The 26,042-nt window shown below is 41.5% G+C and overlaps 1 protein-coding gene across 12 annotated transcripts in view; it reads right to left on the bottom strand.

The window, feature by feature from the left end:
• MITF (melanocyte inducing transcription factor) overlaps positions 1–26,042 on the bottom strand; it is a 101,081-nt gene that overhangs the window by 16,373 nt on the left and 58,666 nt on the right. For 10 of the 12 annotated variants that reach the window (XM_083869616.1, XM_083869620.1, XM_083869624.1 and 7 more), the window contains exons 3-5: positions 2,860–3,087; positions 1,668–1,751; positions 223–318 (exon numbers count right to left, since the gene is read on the bottom strand). In XM_083869616.1, coding sequence (XP_083725742.1) covers positions 223–318; positions 1,668–1,751; positions 2,860–3,087 — 408 coding nt within the window. The remainder of the gene's footprint in view (positions 1–222; positions 319–1,667; positions 1,752–2,859; positions 3,088–26,042) is intronic. The other 2 variants (XM_083869623.1, XM_083869619.1) reach the window with 1 other exon arrangement.

The raw sequence follows: 26,042 nt of genomic DNA, 5'->3' as shown, positions 1-26,042 counted from the left end.
AAAATTGTCCTTTGTATTCTCTCGACCTGACTCCAGCTTGTATTTTTAAATTCATATTTTTCATTGCAACTGTCTCACCTTCAGCCCTTCAAAGGAAAACTAATTACTCTCTGTGGAACAATGCAATAACTACTTAATTGTAAGGAAGAAAAGTCCTGCTGCAGTTTTGCTTCCTCTCAAGGAAAACCAGTTAAACTTAAGAGGGAAGGAAAGGACCTGTACCGTGTTTGCCATTTGCAGGGCTGGATCCACCAAGCCAAGGATTTCTTCATTATAACTGGACTCCAAGCTAATGATGTCATCGATCACATCATCCATCTGCAGAAGAAAGGTGGACAAAGAGAAAGGGGACAGTTGTCAGAAATCACTGGGACATGGGAGCCTGACAAAGTACCTCAGGCACACAGCAGAGGTGCCTGCGCAGCTGGGCAATCCCTCAGCTCCTCAGTGCCTCCTGCTATCCAGGCAGGATACTCAGCTCAAGGCAGAGCTGAGGCTTCATCATGGTCCAACACCCTCCTCCCACCGCAGTCACCCCGCACCACCTGCCCACGGACACACTGCTCCTCCAGCAACACTGGAGGAGGAGGGAGCTGCCTGTGGAGTAAGTGACTCTAAGGACACAACTCCCTCTCCCCACTGCAGCATTGCTGCCTCCCCTCCATAAAATGGGACCTAAACCTGGGCACAGGCAGAACACTGAGTCCTGGACACCCGCAGGGAAGGGGAGGCAGCAAAGATTTGCTGCTGGCCCTCGACAGCAGAATCCATTGGATTTGTGTCCCTCATGGACCCTCCTCCCAGGAAGCACCATCCAGGAGCAGCTCAGAGCTGATTTTAGGTGGTACAAAACACCTTCTTTCAGAGGCTGAGCTGGAAGGTGCCTCCATAAGCTCCTGCACAGGCAGGAGGAAACAGCCCTTCACAGCACCCACACAGGTGCTCCAGACTGTCCTGCAGGATTGACTATTTCAGCACAGGACTGACAACTTCCTTTTTGCTCATTATAAAAAAGAAACTTAAATGAGAGAGATCTATGAAATCAATGCATAACAGTGATGGTAAAAGTAGCAGTACATGGGATTTTTTTATCAGCTCCAGAAAGTGTGATCACAACAAATTACACTGACTGGAAGTGAGGGCAAGAAAGGAACTAACAGTTACAGCCCATACCCGAAGTCTTGTTACTGATTCTGGTAAGAAATAAAAACCCCTTAGTTTTAGGAAAAAGAATGAAAATATTAAAAAAAGGGTGATTACTGAGGATGAATTACCACAGATGAATTAAATCTCAAATAATTTTTTAAAACACAAGTGTTATCTGCATAGAAATGTGGATTTAGAGATTATCAGGGCATAACCACATCCATGCAGTCTTGGAAAATCCAGCTGGAAAAGACTTCCTGATGCAAGACCTTAAAGCATGGTTGATGAATTGTTCTGCTATGGCATTACAGTGCTAGAACAGCATGAGCCTTCTCCAGGTGTCTTCATGCACTTTTGACACCAATGCTAATAAACAACACTGCTGTACTGTACCTTAAATACATCTTATGTTCAACTTCTTAAAGACACTGTGGGGCAAGTTTATTTTTCAACATATCATGAAAGAAACATGCTCATTAGAGAAAGGGAACCTGTGCTCCACCTCCTGTGTCATCCAGTACCTGCATGCATGATGCTCGTGAGTGTGTATTCAGAGCCGGGCACTCACTCTCAACCCTGCTTTGCTCTTCAAATTTATAAAATCCCTGCAGAAATAAAAAGGAAAAGAAAAAAAAAAAAAAAAAGAAAAAGAAAAAAAAAAAGAAGAAAAAGCAAAGCATGGATCTGAGTTCATGGCACAGTCTCAGTCCCAAAAAGAGCACGAATGAAATATTGTCATGCACACACGTTCCCGATGACACAGCAAAGTGAAGCTGTAAATATCCTCAAGAAAAAAAAGTTTGGGTACAGCTGGGACAATAGGATTGAAAATATCTGATTTTCACTTCTTTTGAAACTATGGAGCACAAGTATTTCCCTTGCATGTGCAAAATATATCCTGCAATAACTGTTTCTCCGAGCTGTGTAACATTTTGCTCCCGGAATGCATCTGTACTAAAAATCTGGTACAAAAGCTGAAAGAGGGAATGAGGGGAGAAGAGGTACTCTACAATTGCCTCCTACTTTTCATGTTACAAAAAATTTGACACCACTCTTATACTTGTTAATATCTTCCCAACCATTTTCCTTTGGAGCCTGAGCACGCATGTAACATCTAACTCAGTTTTTGCTATTAAAGATTAAGACAAAGTTGTAAAGGACTTCTAGACATAGGCTACTGAAGTCTTATATTTGCAGCACTGGAAGAGCAATGAGTAACATTTTAGGGCATATTAGCTGGGATAATCTGGCCTTCCAGCTACACAAGGGACTTGCTCAAATTTTTACCATAAAAATACCTAAAATATCTCAAAATAGCTTTGTGGTTTTTCAGTTATTTTTGCTCTGTTCTTTGCACTTTCTAGACGAACAAGCCATAAATAACATTATTCCAGAAAGCTACAGCTTACAAAGCTGCTTTGTATTCTCCAAAGGTCAATTATTCACTGTATGCATCAAGCAACAGGGTGGGGAACAAGAGAAGGAGTTTTAATAACTATAAACTTTCTAAAATAGTTCAAACAAGAGGAAGCTAGAGGGACATGGGTGTTTTGCCAAAAATATCTATTAATCAGGCAGACACAGAGGTAGCAGTTAGATTTTCACAACGAACAGGAAAGATAAACAGAACATCTTAACATTGAGCAAATGAGGATTAAAACAACTTTAATTAAAGCAGATTACAGCTGCAAACACGAGCAGGAGAGTTCTTACCTCTTTCTCACAGTTGGAGTTGAGGGTGAGCATAGCCATGGGGCTGTTGGGTGCGCTGCTCCCCGTTCCAGGTGGCATGACATGATCCCCAGGCTGGTTTGGACATGGCAAGCTCAGGGCTTGGTTGGCATGTTTATTTGCTAGAGTGGTAGAGAGGTACTGCTTTACCTGCTGCCGCTGGGCCTGCTGAATGTGGTACTTGGTTGGATTCTCAAGGTGAGTCTGCACCTGTATGACACAATTTAAAAAGGATAAAAGGATTTTATTGTTTTACATCATCACTGCAGGTGCTGTGGATCTGAGCTACGTATTTGGGACATAAGGAACAGCTACCTGACAAAACACAAACCTGTATACAGCTCCAAGGAAGCCCATAGTGCTTCACTAACTCATATTTGGTGGCAAGAAATCAGTTTACGATTTGGTCTTTCAACAACTGACTCGCTCTTGGTACACCAAGAAGTTCCAGCTATTTTTCTAAAACATGAGATTTCTCACTTAAGACCAACGCTCGGGTTTGCAGTTGATACAGACACTCCAGAACAGTCAGTTCTGAGTTCAGACCTTCAGCTATGTGACATTTAGTTTCCACTAAAATATGGAGAAATGACTTGTACCGCAGGACTCATTTTACTTTTTAGTAGCTAACAATTAAAATCAAGAAGTATAGATTGCTATCCTTAATGCAGTGTCAAATAACAGAGAGATAAAAGGTCTGTTATTGGTGGTTTAGATTTTTGAATGTTTGGGTTTTTTTATAAATTAATACCTTGGTTAAAATAAAAGAAGAAACAAAGACACCTTTTTCTGCCTACAGATTATTTATATCTCAGATATACAGCCTAAATCATATACAAATAAGACAGCCTGTTTATAAACACATCATGCAAATAAGATGCAAGAAAAGAAGTGTTTCAGTTCAGATCAATCACTGTCGTCAGCAACAGCTATTTTTGTATTTAAGATAAGCTTCTCAGTACTTAGGAATTTTTTACATACAAAATATGAAAATCCTCATACTGAACAACTGTTGCACACTCTAAATAAGCAAGAGAAGAAGGGCCATTTTTCTTCCATTAAAATTTTCCACTATATCAAGGAAACTCTTTGTCACCTTTCATTGATCATTAATACTATTATCAGAAGCTAGAAATCAACCCAAAATATGACAACACCCTATAAAGTTATTTTGCTTTAAAACAGTTCCATTAAAGTGATTCTTGCTGTTACAAGCGATCATGCATGGCCCCCATTTACTGATGCGAGAGAAATTAAATAAAACACCCAAGACACCAGAGGAAAAGGGTTTCCTGTACACTGCACATCTTAGCAACATGTTTTAAAATAAGTCTCCAATAACAACTCACCTGATAATGGTTATACTCAAGCATTTCCAGCATGCTACCTAGAGGCTGCAAGAGAAGCGACTGCAATATCCTTTGTCTATGCTACTCCAGCTTGAGGGATCCACATATGGAAGCACAACAAACCCCAGAAGAGCAGAAGAAACTTAATGGCCACTGCTCAGACTTTTAGCAACCTATGCTAATTAGCCATGCAAGTGGACAAACACACAGTTCACACAAGGCCTCCTCTTGGAAGTTATGCAAGTTTAAGTTAAGCTCTAAGTATTGGTATTTTTTTTCCCCCGGCTTTGATGTCATGGTTTTTTCATAAACATAAAAGGACCTTTTAAGTGATGGGCTATCAAAGTCAGATTGACAGTTCGCTCAAGGCTAATTCGCTATTCAGCTTTCGTTCCAGTCGTACTAACACACAATGGTAGTTTTCTTTAGCAGTAAGGTTAAAAGTTTTTAAGTACAGAGCAAGAAATAACTGAATAAATGCCCTATGAGCCTAACACATATTCCCTGGCAGTGGGTGCCCTGGATAAAGCCACAGGGCTCTGCAGTCTTGTCCTCAGCTTCCCAGCACAACCTGCACCAGAATGTGAAGCACTTGAAAAAGCTCTACCCCATCCTCAGGTCCCCTGGTGCTTCAAAGCCATTAATTCTGTCTCAATGTAGAGTTGCAAGAAGTTTTCCACAGGAATGGCTGACAAAGGGCTAATGCATGTTCTACGTGCACTTACCTGCACTTGGGGACAGTCCATACACCTTCCAGAATTTACTTTTTCTTTCTATCCAACTCCTTGAAGAAGTCTGTACTCAAAACATAACAACTGCCCAACTGGCATTATTTTCTGAAGTCTCAGCTTGCAGGAAAGCACATTAAGATAGCATTTCCAGAAATTTTTTTCTGCTTTGTTGCACTGTATCAATAGACAACACTGTGCTGTGATAAGTACAGCACTTACTGTCAGTCCCAAACTGCATTATCAATTTTCCTATCATCAGTGCTAAGAGCTGCACTATCCAGGTAAGTCTATTTTTCACTAAATTTTCATCTTACAACTAGATAAACATGTCAGTAAACAAATTATTTTTGTAACACTTATCTTTGAATATGTCACTTTAAAACCAAGCCCTACCTGCCTGACAGAATCTGCACATTCTTTTTCTTCCACAGGCATCAGGGACTCTGCTGTTCTCCATCCCAGGATGGAGCAAAGCCTCTCCTCTCTGCACCCATCACCTGCCCACCCTCCACACTCCCAGGAAAGAGACCAGCAATGTTCCAAGATCCACATCTCAACCCTGTATCATCAAATACTACATTATTTATAATATATGCCAACACATTTAACTGAATCCACTACATGTCAAGTCTTGAAACACACACTGCCTAATTGATAAGATTTTTGTTGGCAAAACACAAACTTATTTCACAAGAACATACTCTCCCTGTGATTTTGTTGTGCTATTCTACATTAAAATATTTTATTTTGCTGCTCAATTAATAATTTATTTTTTTAATGGTCTGTGCTGCCCTCAGCATGCCAGGGAAGGCAAGTTCTGAGTTCACACGTCACAAGCTCACACAGGTCCAGCAGTGAAACAAAGAACACACAGAACTGCCTTTTCTATCATTAAGTTGCTCCAAACTGACACAAAGAAGATATTCAAGGACTAACCATTTCTTTTAATTCACAGCTGCTCAAACATACTTTCACATTCAAATACAATAACATAAAATTAAGCTCCAAATGGAGGAGATGTGACATAACAATTCCCACAAGGATAGGAGCTCCCACAGGAGCTTTACACATGTTTCTCCTTGGCCAGCTGTACCAGTCTGAACTGCCCCTGCTCTGGCTGAGTGTGAGACCTGACTGGCTCACATCACAGATGAAACTTGAGTTTGATTCTCTGTTTTGTCAGTGGCTGCTCTCTTGATCTTCCTCAGGAGTTCCACCATGAAAATCTGGTGGGGTCTACCCTAATGAACTCCATGCTGTTTGTTGAGACTGTCTTTGGTCTAGAGCATCCTGCTCTGCACTCCACATCAAAGGCAACCTAAAAATGTGCCTTCTTGGGCAAACGACCCAAGATGCCCCAGAGTCGCCCTGTAGATAAGCCATAAACACTCCATCCTTTTTGGCAAAATGTATCATGAGCAAAGAGCTAAAAAAAACACCCCCAAAAAACCCCACTACAATGAAATTCCACTACCCTGAACTTGAAACCGTGAATAAAAGCTTTGACTTAAGATCTAATTTTGGTTCTCAGCCCCTTCTAGCATTTTGGGTGAAGAATAGTTCTTGTTGTTCGTACAAATTCACGAGACGCAAAGTGCAAGATGACAAATTATTGGTTTGGATACACTTCCTAAGAAATGTGACTGAATGAAGACACGAAAAGAAAACTAAAGCCACTTGAAACCAAATTCTCTGTCTCCAGCAATCTCAACCAAAGTTTTGCTGCACTGTTACGCAACTGAGCAGAACATTGGGTTTTGGGCATTTTGGTATTGACAAACAAGAAGTAACGTAACAATTATTATTATCATCTGCAGAACTTCAGAAATGAGCTAAGACAAGATGGCAAAAAAGCTAAATTCATCATAACATAGTAGCACAAGAATTTGGCTACAAGAGTAAAACACTGCCTTAGAAGTAGAGCCCCAAAACTGGTTCAGTTCCAGAAGAGCCTTCAGTGCCAGCTCAGCAGCATCTCCACTGTCTCCACGGGCTGGCCCCAGCATCAGGAACTCCTGCACTGAGTCTCTCTGTCAGCCACTCAAGCTCCATCTGCTCTGCCATGCTGACACTGAGGAGGATCTCTTTTCTTCAGATGAAGCACAAAGAAAGGCAGTAGAAAGAAATCGACTTGACTGCACCCATGTGTAACCCAGCGTAGGCCCTACAAGGCTGAGCTGGGCTAGAAAATGTTGGATGGATCCACCCTGATTGTGCAGCACTCATCCCTCACACTTTGGAATACCCTGGAGAACAACATTATCTGAAGCAGGGGAAAGGCTTTCTCATTCCTTCACTCATTTTGAAATCTGACTGCTAATTCCAGTGCAAACATCCAGTTCAAGTACCTGACTAGCTGCCTATTTTTTTCCACACCACGGAAAGAACAGTAATGACCCATATAAATAGAACAGATTTCCCAGCTCTTGGGTTTGGTATCAATCCAGCAAACATTTAATCAATGGCTTCCACTAGGTTTAATCACACACATCTTATCAGTGGGAATTTTAGGTGTAGTTCAGACAACATTCTTCAAAATCCGCATTATATCACACATCAGTGACAGAACCTCTGAGCAGACCCACATGCTTCCTTCAGTTCCCAAAAGTAAAAACATTTCCCGGTAAGTGATCGGATGCTCAGGAATTTAAACACAAAGCATAGCTGTGTGCTTAAGCACAAAGCACATGGCTCAAGTAGTTCCTCTGCATGAAGCCAACACAAACAACTGAAACAATACTGCTGATACTTGCTCCTTCTGTTGAGTCTTGCTGGGAATCACTCAGACTTAATTTACTAACGATTTGCTAATGATGGCAAGAACTTGGAACAGTGCTGCACGGACCAAATTCCTTCTGGAGAGGAACCCAGGAGAGCTCACTCTTGGGCAGGCACAGGCCAGGGCAGCCTAATGGCTTGGCAAATGTGTTTTGCACAGTGTAATCCAGAAACTAAATGGCTAACAATAAAAACTAACAGGGGACTTACACCAGAATAAAAATATTTAATGAACTGTGGCATTACTACCACTCATCCTCTAGGAAAGCTTCAAGGTCATAGAACCACTGAAATATCTGGGTTGGAAAAGACCTTTAAGATCATCAAGTTTAACCATAGCTGGGAGTCAATTAATTGCTGTAGGCTCAAGCTTTGAGTCATTGGTACATCTGGATGAGGGTAAAGTTGGTCTGGGTTATTTATACCCTCCTGAACTTGTCCTTGAACAGGTTTGATTTCTCTGCAATGGGTAACTACTGGAAGCAAGCATAAACCCAGCAGGTCTTGTGCTGAGAGCATTTCTTGAAGGTAGAACATCAAATATTGGTTTTCCCACCTCAGTTACTACTTCAAATCACATCATCTTACTTGTCACATCTCCAAGTACTGCTGCTTTCAAAGCAAAGCTGAAGATGCCCCAAAATCCTCTGTTGGTGGAACACAAGTGACCAAAAGCCATTACAATGCCAGCAGCTCCAGCTGTCCCACTGCTCTGGCCCCCACAAGCTGGGAAGGAGCATATTCCTGTTCCCAAAACCACACAGAAGATTTTTCTCACCAAAAACATCACTGAAGCTTCCTGTGACAGTAAAACTGAAGCACTCAATGCTTCATTTAAGCAGGGACATACCAGAGAAGTTCAGAGGACCGTGAACCAAGGGGGAGGAAGACTCTTCTCCCCATCCCACTCCCCCCGTTTGTTTTTTTTTTTTTCTCTTTTTAATTAAAAAGACTGTTTGTTTCAAGCAAACTGCCTTAGGACTTACAGTTTACAATTACAAGTAAAATACTTTTGGGTCAGTTTTCTCAGTTCAATAGAACTTTTTGTTGCCTAGACAGCTAAATGTCATGGGATTTTTAAGAAAGGTTAAAATTCCGTGTCATTTAACAATTAATGGTACCCAAAGAAAAATGATACAAAACCACATCCACTGATGTGCTCTGCAAGGGCTCCAGGCTTCAGTGGTGTCCACTGCACAACCATGCCTGTTAGCCATGCTAGTCTTGGGCTTCAAAGCTGCTTCAACCTATCATTTCCAAGTATAAAAACCCCACAAAAGCAAGAACAAGTTATTTTCTAAGACTTTGAATAAAAAAAAAGAGCTGTATAAATGTCTGTTCTTTGTCACTAGGGGAAAAAAGAATTAAAGAGAATGACATCTGAGAAAGATAATCAATTAGTGCCACTTACAGTAAGAGTGATTTATTCTCCTGAAGTTTTCCAATACAGGTTTAAGATTGGGTTAATCATATTCACCACAGTTTGGTCACTAAGTCTGATAATTCTAAAGACCATAAAACCCCTTCAACACTAAATATTGATCATGGGTTTTACTGCAATGCCAGGAAGTATCCTCCTACCATGAAACTTGGAGCAATCCAAACAACCAGCCAGACAATGGTTTAACTCATCCTCAAAGGCATCTTCTCACATGCTGCATTCAAACATTAAACAACATCACATTTCCCCCCTACAGACGTCAGCGCCCTGAAGTAGCTTCACATGAAGTTCAGTCCTCTTGCCTTCTGAGACCTCCCCAGTCCTCCAAGATGGAACAGCCACCTCATTTACAATGTCATCAAAACTAAGTTGATTGGGTTGTGATTCAAAACTAAATCACACATGGCTGTGGGCTGTGATTCTATTACTAAATTCACAGGGCCACAGGTGAATTTGATAATAGATAAACCTCTTCAGTAACTTCTCCAGCTGCCCTTCTCCCCTTAATGCCAAATTTTCTAGAGTACATTTGTTCCCCTTTCTTTTAACCCATTACCCAGGGAAAATGGCCAGAACAACACTGACTAGAAAGCCCAAGAGCAAGAAAAAGATGAAAAGTAACTTGTACTGACTGGGGAATGACAACCATGGTGAGCTGATTCCATCATTTCACTTCAGGACAGAGCAAACACAAGGAAACTACATCAACCAGCACAACAAAACTCTCTGGTTACCTAATTCACCCCAAATCCCTCTGAACTTAAAACCCAAAGCAGATAGGAGGAAGTTATTTAAGAGCTGGCATCATGACTGCAGTCTAAGTAAGTGGATCCAACACACAAAGTTATGAAAAAGAAAAGGCACATTGTACATAATTATCATCATTTACACAACCAGGGATTGTTTAGTCCATCACCAAAAACATTCCTCTGCGTAATGTGACTTTTCATTCAAGGGAAAGCCATGAAGCAAACAAGAACAAAGTTTTGTAGATCAGTATTTAAAAACCGTGCTTTAACTATAGAAGCACATGACAATGGTCTCTGAAGAAATTAAAGAGAGTTAAGCCACATGCACTCGTGGAGATAAGAATTGATGTAATTTGCAAGTTAGTGGCCTGCTGGCTGCCATTCTGCAAGTGTGGCTTTCAGTCAGAATTAGGTCCTTTGAAGTCCTGCTACTTTTCTATTAAGAAACCAACATTTCAGCTGTTTACTTCCCAACACACATGCCATAAATTTTCCTTTTATACAGTTTCTGAGAAGATACCAAAAAACACTTGCAACATTTTGGGACAGACAAGCAACTGAAAACACGGAAAATGTCAGACACAAATATTTTGCAATGATTTTACCTACCCCAGGTGCTTCAGAGCATAAATATTTTGACTTTACAGACAACAACAGCAGCCACTCAACTACATTTGACACACGAGTCTGAGCTATGGTACTACCACAGTGAAAAGCAAGCACCAGATATTTAGGTCCACTTCTGCCACCCTTCTCTCTCAGAAGGAAGCTGAGCAGCACTTGCATCAGCACTAGAGGGTTTGAGATTATTCACAGTAGGATACGGATGACTCCTCCTCACAGGAGCTGTCAAAGATAGACATAAAGTTGCTTCCAAAATCTCTTGCAAGACTTGGCATAGAGATGTGAATTCAAGAGGGAGCACAGTCATAGGACTACAGCTATTTCAGCTGCCTGAAAGCCCAAAACCAGTTCAGGCAGATGTCTGAAGCCACCTATTCTTCCAGCTTCCCCCTGCAAAGCCTTCCACAGCCCGAGCACAATTCCCCCACCCTTGCTACAGCCCAAGCAGCACCAACACAAGATTTACCAGACCACTCTAACACAGATCACCACTGGCTTCAAAGAGTCACATTAGAGGGGTAAAAGCATTTGTCTAACCTTATCTTCCTTCAGGGGCTGGCAAGCTCAGCATTAGCCAGGCCAGCTCGGAGTGGCAGTCACGTACTGGCAGCCTGGGCAGGACTAGCAGTGACATTTCCCAGGGGTGACTGACCCTGGCACTGCTCCAGCCCACAGTAACCCCTCTGCTAGATCTGAGGGACAAGAGCATGGGAACACCCAGGTCTCCAGTGCACCGTAAGACAGCTGCAAAAATGGGTGTTTTAATGACTTCACTGCATTTCCCATGGCAGGGAAGAGGTGCAGAATGCCCATCCTCTGCCCCTGACAGGTGCTTGAATCACATCACCCTTCACATGTGCACAAGATTTGGAGATTCTGGGTATATTTCTGGAGACAAAATCCAAGAGACCATGCACTCTCCTATACAAAAGGAGGAACGTGAGTTTTCTCTCAGCTCCTGAGAAGCCCTGAGTATGCAGTTTCCACAAGGGAGAAGAGGCATCCTTCTCAACACCTGGTTTTGCTCAAGTTGCTCATGCATCACTCATTTGTCAAATGTGAAGAACACAAATGGGACTGGGTAAAAACAATAGCATCTTTCATATAAAATGAATAATGGAGAAAACTGAAATCAATTTTATAAAAGATGTTGGATAAAAAATAATTGGAGCTAAGCATAAAAGAGTAAGAGAGACAGCACATGCTGACTTTTAATTAAAATTCCTTATTATCAACTTCCTGGAGATGTAGCTACCCATGTGCAGAATGGCACAGATTGTTTGCTTGTCCAGACTTTAAGAAATAAAATTCAATTAGCTTTGAGATTTTAATACAGTAAATCTATTTTGCCCCTGCATGAACTTCTCTTAATGCGCCATGCAATACTGATTTCCACAGGTGAAAATTAACTTAAAATTGCCTATTTTGCCCAAACTGTAAATAAAAAGTATCAGAGTGGGAAAAGCACCCAACCTGTTGCTTTCATAAATCTTAAAACCTCATACCTTCAAACTTGGTCTCATTTGTCACTATAAGGTTTATGATGTGTTGCTCAAATTTACAGCACATGGACATACCTGGTCAAGATAACTTCCAGTGTTGAGGAGTGTAATTGTTGGCATTTTGGGGCTAAGCAAGAAGGGAGTTTGATTTACAAGTCTTTCATATCCACAGCATTAGCCTGTAAGAATGAACTGCTGTTTGGGATGTTGCCTGTGGGCTATTGAAGTATTTATTTACAAAAGTTCAACATTCAGCACTGAAACACAAGAGATGTAAAGATGGCATCAGATCAAAATCTATCAAACACCCAAATGCCACACACAGAAACAGTTGTATTCTTCTCTTTTTCAAATAAAAGCCATTTGTAAATTCAAATGCAACTGTTGCATTATTACAGAAAAAAATCTCCTCTCTTTGGGGGCACACTGTACATCAGCAGAACGTCATGGAATAATTTGGGTTGAAGGGACCTTTAAAGGTCATCAAGCTCAACCTCGACATCTTGTTGCTAACTTGTCCAAAGACATCTACACTTCTGACCTACTTGTCTGGAAAAGATGAAACTAAAGACTGCTCCATTCATTGTTCACATAATTCCATGGGACATGTTGGGTTGCTCTCAAGGTCACTTACACAGCACATACCAAGAGCATGCCACCAATCATGACCCCAATGTGAAAATATAAACACACCAAACCCAACCAGTGCCTGCTGGAACAGCTTTCAACATCAGGTAGAAAGTCTTCCTACCAAAACTTTCAAAGAAGAATGACAAAATATGAGTGAAAATAATTCTGAAAGGACCATTTATTTTAACAAAGCACCTGGCTACATACTGGCTACAAGCACAGAGGACACAAGTCCTGGAACACACCTGTTTGGAGGGGATCCGATTTACTGCAAACACACAGAGCCACCAGAAGAAGCAAGGGAATGAAGATGGTGTTAATTCAAACCAGTTTTACACTGCTAACATGCCCTGAGCTTCTACATGTTACAGCTAATAGAGAATTAGAAAGATTTAGCTGGGCTCTACACCACTTTGCCTACAGCTGGTGATGTCTCATGTCAGCCCCAATATGGAAGGCTTGAATAAGCAGAAGAATAAAGCACTCCAGATACATCCATTTTATTCACACCACTAATATGATCATTAGACACAGCCTAAAATAATAATAAATCGCTGACTTCACTTACATGAAGGAAATGCAAGCTGGCTTACCACTGAACTCCTTGATTTTTATCCTTCTGCTCAACGAGCTGTGCTGTTATTTATGACTGTATTAAAACCTACTGAGTTATAATAAAAGAGTTTCAGTCCCTTAGAGTGCTTGATCATCATGTTTGCTAAGGTAAGATAATCCAAGTCACCTTCATGCAAACCCAACTGGCTCTGATCTGAAGCATTCTGCTAAATACCAGAACGAGGGGTTTTTTTGAGGGCTTTGGCAAGCCACAAAGGTGGGTCACTCCCTGTGTGGAGTAGCATGACATTGCTCTGGAGGAGAATTAACCTAGGGGGCCAAACTGGTGCCACACAGAGCATTCAAACTGAAAGCCAACACTGTCAGGGTTACCTTTGAATGATGGTGGCTCTTCCTTGTGAGTGGAGTGTTGAAGTCCAACACTTCCATTAAGCAACGTCACATCTTTCCTTTCCTGATATGTTACTCACAAGTAGATGCCAGAGCAGACATCACAGCAGCCACAAGAGATTAAAAGTAACAAGAGTAAGAAATTAGCTATAGTTATTTAATTCTTAATTTTAAACCCAGAAACTACAATGCAATTTAGTGTTTTAGTTATTTCTTAGCTAAAGGTATGTCACCATAATAATTCTGTAACAGAAAGACATATTTAGGACAAATAACCATTAGGCTGCATGACCTCACCTCTACACTCCATGATCTTATTCCCACAACAGTCAGACAGTAGCTATTGTCGGGCTCCCAGAAAAAACAAGAGTAACACGGGCTCATTTATTAGACAGGGATGCCAACATTTCAGCCCTTTAAGATCTCAAGCTTTACATGCATGGAGTCATGGCATCACAATCTATTTTATACCTACAAAAACAAAATAAATCCCCCTTGGCTGATTTTGTAACCTTCCCCACACCTGCCCCTCCACGTCTTCCTGAGACGAGCTGTTGAAAACCCTCCTCCTCATGTTATTTCACATATGGGCGGGCAAATAATAATTTACCCTGTGAAATGAGAAGCTGCTACCCATATAAATGACCCTCGAGGAGGCCAAAGGATGGGGCACTGGCAGGATCATCAACTGAATGAGATATCTGACAAAACCCCAGTCAGCTGTCAGGAGCACTGTTTATATTGCAGTTGTAATAAAGAACTGCACTCGGGTTCATTACTTCAACAGATGTTGCACAAGCATGTTCCTTATCACAAAAATTTTAGGACTGAAAAATAGGTTATATAAAGAGATAGTCTAAATTCTGCCATGGTGTTTTTCCAACATATGCATAAACCTGTCAGAGCAGCATTTGCAGCATGTGAGTAAATATTAAACCTCAGCTGGCAAGGGAACACAAGCTCTTGATTCTTTCCTGCGTGAAGTCCTGTCAAGGTAAGGGTTAGGGCTCGTTTTGCAGGACTGGAAACGCATTTTATTACATGACACCAGAAAAATTCCATCTTTCCAAACATCTTACAGAAAATTCTTTTTAATGATTTCATCTGAACTTCAAAAAAGCACAAGCCATCGACTCACCAGGGGAGGCACATTCACAAAATACAAAGAAGAGTGTGTGTTATCATTCCAGTTCTCCAAAGGTTAGCTGCAAATATGAAGCACCAAGAAATTCAGAAGTACTAGTTTGTCAGAAGATCAAAATGTCTTTTGAGAAAGAAATTCAGGGCCTCCAGGCTTGGTCTCAGAAGAATCCTATTTTAAACCGCACTTGACCCTCACTAACGTAACCCTTGAAGTGCTATTGCAAGAACAGCTTGATGTTCACAAGGGGAAACAGGGAAAGTATCTTTCACTAAAGCTGTATTTATGCAAAAAAAATCGTGCATTTCCTTTTAACACTGAAAAATACAAACACTATGACATGTATTTCACAACATACCTTGCACCACTGATTGACACCACACACAAGGTTATAGCTGCTCAAGAAACTGTATGGGAACATAACACAATTCAAAGCAACCAGATGCTGGAGCTAGGGATGTAATCAGAGCCTAGATGGGAATTAACTACATCTTAACTCAGACTTCCCCCCTTCCCTTGCCCTTTTTTAAACCAATTTAAAAACTATGAACCCATTTTAGCATACCACTACTTTACAGGATGGCACAAATTTTTTTAGAGATCTAATTGCTTAAGAAATACAAATAAACTCACACTGTAGAGTTTATTTTAAATGGAGTTTGAACAGATGAAAAGTGAAACTTTAAGATGTTAAAATATCTGCTGGAGCCAAGGACATACAACATAGTCTGAGATGTGGGACCCACAGGTGAATGGTTCAGAACACTATGATGCACTTCAAGTCACTGGTGTCAGACCAGCTCTAGTCTGCTCTCACAGACTGAACTCCCAGGAGTGGCTGGATAACACTGGATAATGAGGCCTCCTCATTTAATTTCCTCTGACAAGAATCTAATTAATACTCATCAACAGCACTGGGCAAAAATAAGCTAATATGTAATACGTGAGGGCAACTGGGAATTGACTTCAAAACTGTGGCTGCTCCACAGTAAAGGCAGAGTCAGTCCCAAAAGGTGCCAGGGCTGATGTCCAACTGCTTGCTCTTGCCCTGCCACAGCAGCTCCCTGGGACACAGGTACAGATGTTTGCAGAACTACAGCAACCCAAGGCAAACAAAACCACTGAACTGATTTTTTGAAAAGTCACCTTTTTATGGCAGGGGAGTTGGACTAGATGATGTTTAAGGTTCCTTCCAACCCAAATCATTCTAGGGTTCCACGACTGAGTAACAGCCAAAGCTGGTTCTGATCTACCCCATCAAGTTGCTTATTGATTATGTACAGCTGGCAGCAGTAGCTATCTGGGCATCTTTTCTGGAATTGCAGCTACCAGAGAAGAAAATGCCAGGTTGAACTGTGTTCCTCTAACAGTTATCTGTCATTGTTCCCTGGGCCAGTAGCAGTCAGCACATTCCTCACTCTGCATCCAAGGAGGAGCATCCAGACTCTGTGCTCAGATCATGCCGAGCCATCGAGACCCAACTCAGTCCTTACAGCCTTTAACCAAAGCAGATAAATGGAATTAATCCATTTCCCTGGGGAAGGTGCAAGTTCAGAGAGAAGTGTTTTCAAAGGATAATCCTGCAGAAGCCCAGGCTGGAAGGTTTCTCCTCATGTCTTAGATCAAACACTGCAGGGAAAGGCAAAAGGCAATTCGGAACAGTGACCCAAGGAGGAAGTGGCACTTTGCACAGACCACTGATTGCACAAGCAGCACTCCAAAGCAGAAGCAATCACTTTTCTTCCCTCAAAAAGCCAGTGTATGAAAAGGATAAACTCTTTTGAAAAGCCAAAGTAGCATGATTAAATAGTAGTTTTACACAGCAAACCATACAGGGCTGAACCCTAAAGGAATATATGAACTTTCATGTGAATGGAGCCCATTAAGTGCCCTGCAATAAATGGTGCCTGTGGTCCAGAATTCATTTCCTTTTAGCAAGCAAAGAGCACGGGAGGCTTACGATTGCTACACACAAGTGCTGACTCATTCAAGGTCATTTTGTTCCCTCCCTAAACAAACTGTTTCTTTGAGACACAGGTATTTCAGCAAAGTATGGTTTTGGTGGCAGCCAGGAAGCAGAACTGTGTAATAGACAAATTAATACTACAGAAAAAATGTTTTCAGACACTCAATGGACAACTTTGTGATCAGTAACTTATAATACAGGTGATTTTGCCACAGTTTTTTAAACAGAAGTCACTTCTCAGAATTTTCTGTTTAACAAGACAAAACTTAACTTTAAAACACTATTATAATTAATTTTAAAGCAGTTTCTGAAATGTTAACATTCTTCAACAGAACAGCCCTACTTCACATGAGTCTGTAGCAGAACTAACAGCAGATCTTCCCCCTCAGTAAAAACAAACTCTTCCCAAAAGCAGGTTTATCACTTAGGTGCTATCAGGACAGAGATGCTGGTTAAGGGCAACGGCACTCTGGATCACTGATACTGGTAAACTGGAATTTTTTCCTGACAATATTAGTCCCAGGGCTGCCCAAATCCAGAAAAAAAAATTAAAAAATCCACACACCTATAGAAAAAAACACAAGCAGAGAAGTCACAGCCTGAGGAAGTTAGAAGTAGTCTTAAAGACAAAGTTTAGTGTGTTGCCTGCAGGTCCTTGACGTGAGTTTTATGAAGACCTGAGAGAGGCAGACAGGCTGTTTGCTGCACCTCAGCCTTCAGAAGTATTCAAGGCAGAGACTATTTTCCAAGAAAAGAATTTCCATTAGTTGCTTTTTGGTATTTTCCTCTGACGGAACAGAAAGATTTAATTCACAGACAACTATTACGTCCACAAACTAAATTTTGATGGTTTCAACCAGGAACTTCTGGGTGACTTTTAGGAAGGCAGCCTGGAATACAAGCTTTGATTCTCCTTGCTTATAACACACAAGCTTCCTCTCAGATTAATGGACTGGTTTTGATTGTAGGCGAGGATAACTCCAGGTGCCTGGTTGCTGCTGGACATTCCGGATCCGCGGCACTGGCGTGGCCGGCCAGGCTCCCTTGGTGAGCACATCTGCCCCTCTCTGCACTCAGAAGGAGAGGATGGGCACACAGATAGATAGAAAGAGCACATTGTTCCAAGACAGAAAATCAGCTCTTTGAAACTTTGGTTTCTTTGGACACACAAGACACGCTCCTGCTGATGTCAGTGTGTCCGAGACAGAACACAGATTCCATCCAGGTCAGTAACAAAAACATCATCAGGAGCCAGGGATCCACAGAATTGGGGTCCCCAAAACCAGCTGATGCCTTCCATGCTCTGCAAACCACATTTATTTAGGAGCATGCTAATATTTGTTACTGTTTCCACAGTGGCATCAAATACTGGTCCAAATTATTTTTCTTTCCCTGGCTGACATTTTCTACAAAATCCAGGATTTGTAGCACAAAGCAGGAAGGGCGTAGAATTTAATGCAGAACAGTTGTGTCTTACATAGCTTTGAGGATTGGGAATGTTCAATGGAAAACATTGTCTTTTAACATTTTTTTAATGCTCCAGTCTACCTGCTGACAAAGTTTATTACTTCTGCTGGACACCAGTGGTAGTTTTATTTAAAACAGGCAGCCTGCCTTAGTTTTTGAATGCAGTAACTCTCACATACAGCATTTTACCTGGTTAATGGCTTAAAGGCACCTCTGGGAAAATAAAATACAGTAACACAACCAAACAACACAAGTAGAATAATGTGTTCAAACAGGCTTAATATCTGAGTATTAGCCTTCATCAGTGAAGGGAACAGTCTAGAATGATGAATTCACTTGCAGCTGAGAGCTTTCCCAAGGAATACAGTCTTGGAAACCATAATGCCATCTGCTGAGAAATTATGGAAGTGCAGCACCATGAATTACTGTTTAATTACTGTAATGTTAATGTGGAAGTACCTGCTGCTGGGGATCAACTCAAAAACAATCTGTTTGCACTGTATAACTTACACAAGAATTTTCAAACAACCCTAACTATTTGGAATGGACAGTCTAACTTGACAAAAACTGGTATTAAAGTTTTGTTTGTTGGGGTTATTTTGGTGTTTCTTTAAAAGATACTAAATTTTCTGTTCTACATTGTTACAAGCTAGAAAAAAAACAAAAACAATCCTAGTTGAAAATCAATTTGAACTCTCAGAGTTTATTAACAGGTCTCAAAATAATAAACAAGTAGGTAACTGGCATCCAGTGGCAGAACCTCCAGTGACAACCTGCAGGGTTGAGCTGTTACCCCAGCACCCCAGAGGCGTCTCTGCAACTGTTTGCAGGAGCAAGTTATTTTCATCATCGGTAACAAAAGAATCACTGGCAGAGTTATATTTCCACAGAGGCCATCACATTTAATTTCTTTTTTAATTTACTGATCTGCCAAGCATATAAAAGCAGACACATAGTTTTGCTGGGTACAAAATGGAACACAAGATCCCTCAGAATAAGCACTACCCCAGGGGATGGAAAAGAGATGGATAGAAGATGAGCAGCAGGATTTTCTGTCTTAGTTGCACTGAAACACTACATCTAATTCTGCTCCAAATGATACTGAGGGGTTCCATGTTCAGAAAATCTTATAGAGGATTCCATCAGCAGAAGGCCAGCACTGCCTGCTTTTCCTCTAGCCCACAACAGTTTCAGAAGTGTTGCAACCTAAGACTGACATTAATTATTAAAGGAAGATTTACAGTAAGTTCATTCTTTAATTCAGGCAGACTGACCCAACCAGATCCCCTGGCCAGCAGCTGTTGCTGTAACAAACCCAAAGCGGACACTGAGATCCTCTCCCAGAGAGTGCAAAGGCAGCAGTGTTGATCCATGGTTAGCCTGATCCTCTCGTTTAATTTCCAAGTAATGCTATTCCCATCTATAAAGGAAAAGAGAGACTGGTGCATGGTTTCCTAAGCAAATACAAACTAGATGAGCTCTGTCCTCAGCTCAGAGAAAATTTCCTTTACAAGCACTAAAGAGATGGGTTAATAAAATGGATCATTTTGCTCAAAGAACAAGGCACATAGCTGGCACTCACTTCTGAGAGATAAAGGGTTAAAGCAGTTGCTCATTTCCTCAATTGGACAACTATTGTACTTTACTACTTTACAACTTTACTACTATTGTAATGTCCTTATTCAGCTGAATTCCATCAGGCCATGCTTTCTTAACACAATCTGACATGTACCTCTTCAAGATCTTGGATTTTTTCCCCTCTTCTCTGCCTCTCAGCAGTAGACGCTAGAAATAAATACACCCCAAAAGCCAAATGGTAATCCAAACAAAGTAATATTTAATTATCAAGCTGGGGAGACTGATGACCAGACAGAGCAATTTCTTTTTATAACAAACAAAACAAAACACACTTGCCAGGTCCTTTGCAGACAACACAATACTGGGTTTTGTTTCAAGTTCATAACTTGGCTCTTAAAGTAGTTGATAATGAACCAGCAGGCATTATTTTAAATCAACCAGTTTTATTAAATGAGCCAGAAAGGAAAGAGGCAGGGCTAATTACCAACATTCCTTGATGAATTACCTAGCGGTGTGTGGTAAATCTCCAGGCGTCTTTGTCTTTATCCCCAAATTTATCCCTTACTTATTTCTCAAGAGGTTAAAGGACATGGGGCTAATTAAGGAACCAATCCAATGACAGACAGAATCATTCAAGGTAAGGCTGGTTTTCACTCTTTCAAGCTTTTGCATCTCTGCCTGGTACTTCTTAATCTAATTTTTAGAAAAAAAAAAAATTACTGCTGGGGAGGGGGAGGAAAAGTGCTAATCTTGTCACGGTCAGGCAGGTTGAAATTGCCATGCAGTGCTGGGCAAAATGCTACATATTTGTAATTTAGCCAATAAGAAATTCCTTAAGCCTCTCTTGAATGGCAGGAATGCCTCCAGCTTGTCACTTTGAATTCATTCACTACACAGGTTCAGCATCTCGGAGAATAAAGCTGCCAAACCAGCTGAAGAACTGAAATATTTGTGAGTATACCTAATACCCAAAGATTACTTTAAGCAGATCTGAGTTTTCACATTTAAAATTTAACGCCTATCAAAGGTGTCAGCAGAGGCCCCCCTGGATCTCCCCCCAGCCCCCACATTTTCCAGCTCTGTGTGTGGCTCTGGGCATTATTTTCTGCTAAATTAAGCCATGGCTTCAGCCAACACAACTGCAGTGACCAGCATTCACCCTCTTCTTACAGCCTTGGCTCCAGGAGTAAGGTGGTTATTAAATTCATGTTGCCTGACAAAAGACTTGGTACAAGCTGCTAAAACCTGTTAGCTGGGGGCTCTGGAGCCTCATCAATGCTCTTAATACCCATAACTATGGGCACCTACAAATCTTAATCTGCACAAGATTAACTCATCTTCTGTAGGTCCAAAACAGCCACTGACACGTGGTGAACCACCATTTTCCCAAGGTCTGGTAACTCAGCCAGCAGATAATATGTCTAGACCATAAAAAAGAGTGCTTTGAAGCTGTAACAGACAGAACTTAGCAAGCCCTTCTTAATTTTGTGGATGCTCCCCTGCCAGCGGGAAGACAGCAAATCCTCAAGACCACCAACTAGGATATAAATCAGCAAGAATTTCCAAGGAGCAATCAGAGCTTGGACCTCCAGACATCTGTATCATTTTGTCTGAGTATGTCCTGATTTCCTCTGTGCCAAATACGCTATTTCAAACTTCCAGGTAACTACTGTGAACTTGCAAGGGCAAGAGCTCTGTGATGAGGAACAGTTTCTCAGCTATTCTCCCACTCTGCTCACATCATTTTCCCAAGAAATCCTCTCACCCCCAGTAGCACAATTTGGCAACACAGTTTGTCTCACAACTTTAGGAACTGCATTTTTGTGTCACAGTGGGCACAGCTGAAGAAACAAGATGGAAAGATCAGACATCTTCATCAGCAACAACCATTTCTCTCAAGAGCCAAGCAACACACGTTTGCCTGCATAGGAAAAGGGCATTTGGGACGAAGGGTGAGAGCAGCGTTTTGCACTAGCAGTCAACCATCAGATACTCGTACACAGAAGTATGTTGCCCCCTCGAATTCCATGCATTTTTAATGTCTAATACCCTGGGTGTTAAGCAAGAGTTTACATTTTACCTCTATTACTGATGCAGACCTCAAGCACCGGTGCTTGTTTTAAAATAGCTTTCAACCCACTAAGCAAGCAGAAGATTTAAGGCCTGAGAGATACTTTTACTTACATGAAGGCTGAAGAGACAAGGCAGAATTTAGTGGTTCTGTAGTTAAATGCAAGTTCTTTTTTATGAAGAATTTGCTGATGGCTAAAGGTATGTCACCAAGTGTAAGTAACCTCAGTTAAAATGTTTTATCTGCAGCTCACCAAGACTCAGTCTGGCAAATCAGTTGTCTAAGTTCTTGATTGTAAATACACACCACACTTACCTAACAACCAGCACATACTACAATCTGCCATTGTCAGGTGAGATTAAATTAACTTTCAATCAGATAAGCATGTCCACAAACACACATTTGCTGGGGCAGGCACTACCACACATTTATCTTGCCATCCCATTGTTCCTGCTCTTCAGAACTGTGAGGTAAGTCCTCTACACAATGAAGTCTTATAGTAATTATTACACCAAGAACTGCCAGCTGTCCAGCCTTCCCTGCCAGGCAGAGCTTCCACAGGTCACTCTCTGGAATAAGCACAATGGAAAAATAATAAGAGTATTTTTAAATACTCTTATAGTATTGAGAGTATTTTAGTAACAGTAATAAGGTATTTTTTTAATATATGTCCAACAGTCATTAACATCAAACGGAAGAAATGTTTGGCATTTCAAAAATGAAGAAATACAGGGTTTCTGATGCAAAGAGATTGTCGCGGTGGCACATTTGAAATCTGAAGGAATAATGACATGAAGGTGAAGAAGAGAGGCAAGGCTGGCTGCCTGCACTCCTGTCCACTCAGAAAAAGTGGGAAGGGGGAAAGGTGAGCACAAACTCAGCAGTGGGATGGCACTGAGTAAAAGACAAACACACCCACACAGGTATCAGCAGTGATCAGCCCACACCCCTGCCATGAGCTGGGCAAAGATGTTGGAATAATAAAGCAAGAGAGGGAATCCAGTGAACAGTATTGGGCTCCAGGCTTTGAAAAGGATTCACCTTTCTTAGGACAAGAAAGAAAGGCCATGACGAAATTCTGGCACCAAAAGAGCAATTAACACCTACCATGAAGACACAAACATGGGCAGTGCAGCAGGGGGAATCCAAAGTGAGGGCTTTAGTGGCAGACAATTTTTTAAATATTTAGCATATTCTATATATATACATAGCATAGTTGTATGGAAACAGACTATTAAAATGGGTTTGTGGCCTATGCTTCCATATATATAAAATATACATGTATGTATTTTGGGGTGAACTGTCCTATTAGGAAGGGCTGGCAATACATGCACAAGTAGAGATTTTTGTTCAGAAATCAGAGACTTCAACATTTAGATCCTCAAACCAGGACCACCTTCTCCAGATCACCTGGAGCAAGGCAACTGCTTTCTTATTCTCCAAAAACAAGCTAAAAGTGGATGAAATGTCCCTCATCTGCTGGTGAGGAGACCTGCTTTTCCCTTATTACCTGCAAAGCACTTATGCAGTGCTCCAAAGATATCTGTACCACTGCAGGCTCCCACTGCAGCCCAAGGCTGTTCCTGGCAGTAGCATCAAGCATCTCCCATCTGTGCCAAAAAGTTACATTCTTAAATCCCAATGGCAGACAAAGGAGGAGGAAGAGGTATGAGAAGTCCAGCAGATTTCTGTCTTGCTATGCATTTGGTGTGACAGCACTCAGGAGGAAGGGGATGTGCAGCAACCTCATCCCTGGGAGCATTTTGCATCCAGCATCAGGGACAGGGATCCACAGCACATCCACAGTTTAGGTTCCATCAACCCATGACCTGGTGCATCAGAAACATGACAGCAAGTGTCACATCCACGCACCAACTGAGAAACGCCAACAAGTGACATGGAGGGACAGAGGGAAGAAATGTTCACCCTTAATTTTCCACCTTCCATCTGCTTAGTGAGACATGCAGAGGGCTGGGTGTCAGCTGCCCACCAGTAATGTTTTCAATCCTGTAAGAACTGGTAATATTTTCAGTGGAACTGATTTGCAATTCTGTGGGCTGGTTCTGGCCCTGAGCCTCCTTTGCTGCCTCCTAGGGATGTTCCTGTGCTGCTTCTCCCATGGAGGACACTGCCAGCCACAGTTCCTGCAATGTCACATTGTCTTTTGGGCAGGCAGGTCCAAAGGATTTAGGGGATAGTGTCATACTTGCTCTACACAATAAGCTTGTTCCAGAAATCAGGCAAAGCAACACAAATCACACAACACAGCTACAATTCAGTTTTTGGTATGTCTCTACATGAGCAGAAAGATGAGTCCCTCCTCCTCTGGATTTCTGCAGTTCACCTTCAGAATCACTGTCAATTCTGTACATGAGACAAGTGGACTTAAACAAAAGGAAATAGAAGTTAGGAAACCTCAAAGGAAAGCCTTAATCAACATGTTGGTTCTACTTCTATCAGCAGAACTTCCCAAAGACTAAACCAAAAAACAGAGGATCCTGCAGTCTTTCTCGTGGGAATAAGGACTGATGGCTGGTCATTTCAGCCTGTAGAGTAATTCCTTGGTTTTTTACTCCTGGATCTTTTAGATGTTTTAGAGAAAGGAAATCTCTTTTCCTATTTTGTCTCCTAAAAGCATGTAGACAGTGGTGAGCTCCAAATCCAGACTGCTGCAGTGCAGCTTTGGTGAAGATGCTAGAGGGACATCATATAGAACTTTGGTCATACAAGTCAGTGTTTCTGTCTGCTGAACAATAAAATTCTAAAATCAGCTACCTGAATTGACATAGAAGACTGGAAACTATCCTATAGATGAGGCCAGGGTATCACAAGCCATCACAAAGGCACGGAGTTGTCCTGCTGCTGCCAGGAACTCCACAGACCACTCACTTTACAAGAACCTGATATTGCCTGGTAGGAAGAGAGCAGGGAATGGGCAAGGGGGAGGGCATGAACAATGTGAAAAGCAGAACCCAGCAACTCTATCACATCAGCAGGAGATGCTCCCTAAATAACTGCTAACACACAGCTGCTCAGACTACAGAAGAAACAATAATTCAGCAATTTCCAGCAGGAAGACAGGAAGGGATGAAGTCCAAGACAGCTCTGGGGAAGCTGATGAACATCTCAGCCTCACTAGAGACCAAGAGGATTTCCCCCTAAACAAATTCATCCCCCACAAGTTATGGGATCAATAGCAGCACTGTTTTGGAAATGCATGACTGAGGACCACCAGGTCTAACCTATCACCAGGCCTCAGTGACTGCAAGAAGGGACCTGAGTACAACCTCCTCAAGCCCTGGGCAACAGAAATGCAGCAAGCAATTCCCAGAGATCAGCATCGGAATTCTGAAACTGAGATCTGGAACATGCTTCCTCTGCTCCAGCAGATAAGGACTCCCACCAGACAACTGAGTAACTTCAACCACCAACAAGAACAGGTCCTTAATATTAACTGAGTGTACAAAACTAAAATACATCTGGATGGAAGAAGTAGTACAAGGTCATCTTAAGATGAACTCTTTGCAAAGATGATAATCCTTTTAAATAAAAAATAAATTAATTAATTAAATAAAAACACAAGCTTAATTTGTACCTCAGGAATGGGTCCTGATGTTTTAGGGCTTGAAACTACTCCAATAAATAACTTTTTCTATTAAATTCCTGTTTCCAAGGCAGAGAAAGAAGGTGAATTACAGCAGAAGCAAAGAATTCCTGGTGACATCTCTGTCATGGTGGAAATGGATGAGAAGGTTCTTAAAGACAAACCAGCCCATGAAGCCAACCCCAGCCCTGCACAGAAGGATAACCACAAGCTGTAACAAATCTTCCTTTTGCTATTAGAGTTGAAGAGATACTGTTCCAAAAGCATCAAATCTACTCCCAGTCCATCTCTTAATTAGGCAGCACAAAGCAATGCAAAATTTGAATTCCAGCAGGTCATCTCCTACCTTGCCAAGCTACATTACTTGGCAGAGGAGTGATGCAATGAGAAGTCATTACTCAAGAAAATGAAATCCCATTTATTCACTCATGGCCTTGAGCACACTGTGTTATGCAATCTGGAGATGCCTATGCAATGTGACATAGATTAGTACGTATTTCTCTTTCTGTATTGTTTCTAAATGGACATCTTGAAAACAAATATAAAATCCAAGCTCATTAGCACCTCT

The sequence above is a fragment of the Zosterops lateralis genome (assembly GCF_965231275.1).
Source record: "Zosterops lateralis genome assembly, chromosome: 11".
In the NCBI taxonomy this organism is placed as follows: Eukaryota; Metazoa; Chordata; class Aves; order Passeriformes; family Zosteropidae; genus Zosterops; species Zosterops lateralis.
Note: the sequence above shows the minus strand (reverse complement) of the source record. Positions and strands in the feature narration are given on the sequence as shown.